The following is a 5,714-nucleotide window of genomic DNA, read 5'->3' on the forward strand; positions in this document are numbered from 1 at the left end:
TGTAATAGTTTGGCTAGATATTTTGCAATATTGTAGGTCGGACTTCCAATGGCGCTCACAATGGGTCTCAGTGGTACATCCGGTTTATGGATCTTGAGTAGTCCGTAGAGCCTTGGTGGGAGTGCTTCTGATTTTTTGAGTTTTGCCAACGCCTTTGAAAATGTCCACCGCAGTTGTGGACGAAACGTCAGGAAGAAATTTCGATAGACCACGGCTTCAAAGCCCGGAAAACATTCCTAAATGTAATCTGACCGGCCGTGAAAGCCTTCATAGTCTGATAAAATTTTCATTTACTGTACGTTATAGTATAACTCTTTACGAGTTAAATACAGCCTCAGAGAAGTCTCTCCGACGTCTCAAGAAAAATTTTTTAGAATCTGGTAAGAGCCCTTTTACATAACAAATAGGAATGAACAAAAAGTTATGAATATTTGGAACTAAAATTTATACCACTTATAAAGTATACAAACACCTTCAAAAAAAGTTATAGTGAGATTTTTGGAAGCAAAACCAAATTAATTTAAAAAAATTTTACATTCATCTATTTAGTGCCCGGAAAAAATCTAATCTAATCCGCCTGTACTAATTGTTCCATTGAAGAATATCTACGCCACTTCCTAGTAATTTGGGTGCGAATTTGCTGGGTCAGCAATAAATTATGACCGAAGACCGAATTCCTTTATGTTTGCAAGGGCTGATGGTCAAAAAAAAGTCATAACATTTTTCATGAGTAACGTTTTACCATTTTATCGAAGCTTTATTTGCACTCAAAAAAAGGTGACCACATTTTTTATCTTTCCCACTTAAGGGCTGGAAAATGCGAAAAATATTCTATTTTCATGCTAATCACTGACTACAATTCATCTTATCGCTTAATTGAAAATTGGCCATTTAATACTTCAGCTATGTTTGATATAAACAAATAGTGAAACATGTCCAGACTAGGTAAATAGAGCCTGTTCAAATTTAAATGTAGTTCGTCCACTACTCCACTGGGCAGATGCAACAAATGCTATTTTATTTCAGAAGCAGTGCTATTGGTCGAAAAAGATCAAGTTTCAAGGACAAGAAACAGCTCAGAATTTCGAAAAAACAGTCAGTCACAGCCTATTATGCCTGTGCCTCACAGGCCTGGTCACATTAAAGAAAATATCGGAGACGGCTGTTACTGCTGTTCCCGACATTTTCTGATCATTGAATATTGCTGTTTGCCGAATCATGGGTGCACGTCCCACTCCCATACATACAAAACCTTACCACTTCACGAGAATGAAATATCTCCTTTCACTAAAACTCAGGCCAATTGACATCGCCGCGGGGAATCAAAAGGCACAAAGGCAGGTATTTTTGCTTTGTTGAAATATTGAAATACCATCTTGTACTGGTCCTGACCAGCATCGTAGGCGAGCCCTATTATTTCAAATCACATGTTATTTTAAATATCGGTCACAGGTACCGACTGTTCCATATCGATATATGTTCCAAAATACCTGTGACAAGTATTTCGTGTCATCCCTATAGGCGACACACAGCTTGGGTTTAGGAATGGACTGGGAACAAGAGAAGCACTATTCAGTGATGTCTTTGCCTGCTTAATTGACTTCGAGAAGGCCTTTGGCAGTGTAAATCACAGCAAGTTGCTAGACACTTGGAGTCAATCGGGACTGGATGACAAAGATCTCCGAATCATTTTTAGTCTGCACTGGAGTCAAAGAGCATACGTTCGATTGGAAAATGCCCTCTCTGTGTGTACCTCCTCTTCAATGTGTACTCGAAAGGACTGTTTAGGGAAGCCTTGGAGGATGGGGAGGACGGCATTTACTTTGATGGAACGCGCATAAATAACATAAGATACGCGGATGATGCAGTTCTGGTAGCGGACACGGCAGAGGGACTTCAGAGACTGGTTGACAGAGTAACACAAACAGTGTGAGAAGATTTCCGTAACCATTGTTGCCCCTGCCGAGCTCATTTGTCGGCCAAAGTCGCAACTCCAGTGGCGATAATCGCAATGTGTTGTCACCAACATTTCTCGCGACCCCTAGTATGTTTACAATAATTCCAAAGAGGAGTAGTTTTGGTATTTATAAAAGATATTAAAAATATATAAAATATATAAAGGAAATAACTATTATATTTATGTTTTCCTGGATTTCAGTCAAAGTGTGAAATAAAAGATTTAAAATTGATACACACTACCAACACCAATTTACAATTAAAATATGTTGTACAAAAACTGTAATTTATAAAGCGTTAAAACATTCATTAGTTCTTGAGGAAAAAAACCTTTCATTTTGGCAGAGTAAACCATTTAAAAAACTTACCTCATTATTGGGAAACATTCGATTCTTTTAGGTCTTTGTTGTATTAAAACCTTAAATTTGCTTGAATTATTGTCTATATTTGCGAGAATAGTATGGATGGATTGAGATAAGCGGAAATAGTTTTAATTTTTCGCTAGTGTACTGGGTGTTTTATATTCATGGCTTTATTAGGTCAAAATAATTTGTCCACTTTAGTATATCTGCATGGATTTCTATTTCCGATAATTCATTATCGAGCCCAATACTACCTAATTTTGCAACTGGGATTTTGAGTTTGGCTCTTCTTTCTTTGAAAAGATATTCAATTTTAAGCGACACCCAGATAATGATAAAAATTTGAGAAAAACTATATTTTGCTAAGAAGCAGAAAAAATAGAGTAAGGTAGAAAAACTTTTCATGAAATTTATTGGAAATAAAGAAAGGAACACAAGCAAAAACATTATGCAGGGTGTTCCATTTAAACTAGGGAGGTTTGAAACAACTTCCGGTATAACCCGAAGTCGCATAATGTTCCTGTTATTACATCTGAAGAGAGCGTCTCCGAAAATGCCATTATCTAAATTTGCACGATGCAAATCGCATTACGTCCCGAAATATTCGAATGGACGCGGACCGTGAGACACCCTGTATGCACGGGTAGCACCATATTTACCGTATTTTCAACAAATACAATATATTGAAAATGGCTCACCATAAACAGCATTAAAAAAGAATATTTAAATTGAAATATATTTAATTAGTTATACTATTAATATCACATCAATTAATGCTATTGCATACCAATAGAAACAATTATTTAGTCATACTTAAAACAAACGGAAATTTATAGTGTTTGTAATCAACCAAATAGAGCTATTCTGATATATTTCAAGCATGTCTCATATTCAGTGGCTAGTAATAGATTGGGTCGACGTCTTATTTGTCGTGTGTGTAAAAAAACTGACACATTTGAATAACACAAAAATAACTCCTAAAACTATATGAAATAAACCATACACAACAAACTGAGATCTGGCCGGTAACCCAAATCCTATACCACTAGTCACAACAACCATTGTAAGAATCGCTTGAAACGCTAGCGCTCCAAATGTATTTATACCGAATATCAGCCCATAGCTGTCTGCTTCAATATGCTTAGCTATTTCACTGCTGGCTATTGTAATAACAAAGTGGTACAATGCTCCAAATAATACATAGAAAACGTAGCTGATAATGACATATTCGGCACGTGCGCAAATGAGCATTATTGCACCCTGTATCAAGGAGCAGCTCGCAAGAATAATTTCTCCTCGTTTCTGCCAATTTACTTTTAAAACACCAGCCGCGAGAGCTCCAAGAAACCCAATTATGGTCAAAGCAGCTTCAACCGCACCGTTGTAAATAGGTTGACTTGGATCATTTACAATTGCAGTCCAAAGTGGCTGCATGTAGACCTGCACTTGAATAAATCCGCATGTGGACAAAGAGAACCATATCGACCATTTCAGGGTGTAAACATTCGCATACCCTTGCTTGAAATGCTGCCACATAGTTTGGAATGCTAGCTTCATATTCATCTTATTTGAAGAATTCAATGTTTTTTCTTGGTGGAAGTAAATTGACTTGTTTACTGATGGTAGAAGTAAACTCCATAAGGTAGCTGCGATTAACGCTGAAACAAGAACAACAGTGTTCGGTTTTAATGATGATTTAATATTAGCAATCTAAAGATTTGAGGCCGATGTTAGATAATCTCGATTGATTGAACGATTTATACATGTTCAAACAATCTGCAACAAATAGCAAGATAGCTTCAATAATTGCACATACATGTTTTCTAGTTTTGTCCGCGCTTGAAGGTAAGGGTCAAATTACAAAATTACTACAACTCTCCCACCATAATAGCAGACGGGAATAGAACTACTACAGGACAAAAAATAAGCTACCTAGGGAAAACACTAGACCAAAAACTAAAATTTACTAGACACTGCAAGCACAGACTTCCTCCAACTGCAAAAAAATTATCCAACGCAAATATAACTTGTAAGCATCAAATCCTCTCAACGACTTCGACACCTACCTAAAGATTTTTAGAAAATCCTTTAAAGAAATGACTCGACTGACCACCTGTACTGCAGTCTTAAAAACTCGTAACTACTGTACTTGTTCTGTACTTACCTTTACTATTTTTTCCGCTGTGAATCAAGTATATTAACATTCCAGCATTTTTAAAGATCAGATTTACATAGAAGAGGCTCAACTTTTTCTTACCCATTATTTTATTTCAACTTACATAAAACATTTTTCGGAAGACTTACCACCAAGGCTAATGTAGTTCAACTGTCGATAATCCATTATTTCAAGTGATATTAGGACTTGACCCAAAATGCCTGAAATTGATCTTCCAGCCAATAAAGCCGCTCTGGTGTGAGAGGTAACTTGCTGGTAGTAATCCTTATCAACTTTAGCATATATGTAGGTGTAGTAAGCAACTTCACATGCCATAAACGCACCATAAAATACCTACGAAATCCTTAAAGAATTTAGCTTGAAAATAACCCCGTAAAAACGATATGTACAGGATATCCAAGATAAGGAGGCATTGCATGGGGATCTCTAACACCGTGAGAGATACGAAGTCGGTTAAATTAGGCAAAAGTTGCACAATCAGAGAGCATATGCATGGCGTTTTCAAAAAAATAAGTACATATTTCATTTAATTTTTAAGATATTTAGAAAAAAGTGGTTGTTCGAATTTTCGTTCTTTTTTATTTTTCAAGTTATTTCAAATCATATAAGAAATACGGTCTTATGGCACCTTTTCGAGCACTACAAGATGATGTCATATACATAATACAAGATAAAAGATGACATGAGACTTACTACACGTCAAATGGTGGTCATTGGCGCAAAGATGCCTTATCCAAAAGTGGATAGTTTCCGATCTACAAAGTTTTATTTAAAAAAATTATAATTATTAATATTGCGGAAACCGCTGGAATATTTTAATGAAATTTTACAGGCGTAGGCACTTAACAACAATACATGTTTTGTGATAAAAAAATTGTTTTTAGTTTCGCCAGTGGCGTGGACACAGGCACGTCTCTAGACAATTAAAAAAAAAACAATGTTACACCACTGATTTTTTCTAAATTAAATATTATTTTTCAAGTTCTTGTTCAATTTGGAAGAGAAATTAGTTGAGTCTCTTGACTTTTTTCAACAACGCACCTTTTTTGAGTAAAACAAAATTAAAATTGATTTATTGCATAGCTTAATCGGGTTGTATATACAGGGTTATTCATGCTATACGGTACGGACGTTTGCGGTTAGCCCGTTTGTTTTTTGCAAAGTATTATTTGATGAATCGACAGACGCCTATCGGGTGCACATTTTAAAAATATTTGTGT

General features: G+C 35.9%; 1 protein-coding gene across 1 annotated transcript in view; it reads right to left on the reverse strand.

The window, feature by feature from the left end:
* Positions 1 to 3,040: 3,040 nt before the first annotated feature.
* The window catches only part of LOC109541244 (thiamine transporter 1-like), a 5,094-nt gene continuing 2,420 nt past the window's right edge, over positions 3,041 to 5,714 (reverse strand). The window contains exons 2-3 of the mRNA XM_048670784.1: positions 4,623 to 4,827; positions 3,041 to 3,976 (exon numbers count right to left, since the gene is read on the reverse strand). Coding sequence (XP_048526741.1) covers positions 3,210 to 3,976; positions 4,623 to 4,827 — 972 coding nt within the window. The 3' untranslated portion in view covers positions 3,041 to 3,209. The remainder of the gene's footprint in view (positions 3,977 to 4,622; positions 4,828 to 5,714) is intronic.

Source organism: Dendroctonus ponderosae, unplaced genomic scaffold, assembly GCF_020466585.1.
Source record: "Dendroctonus ponderosae isolate FM_Combo_2020 unplaced genomic scaffold, Dpon_F_20191213v2 Dpon_F_20191213_1, whole genome shotgun sequence".
Taxonomy (NCBI): domain Eukaryota; kingdom Metazoa; phylum Arthropoda; class Insecta; order Coleoptera; family Curculionidae; genus Dendroctonus; species Dendroctonus ponderosae.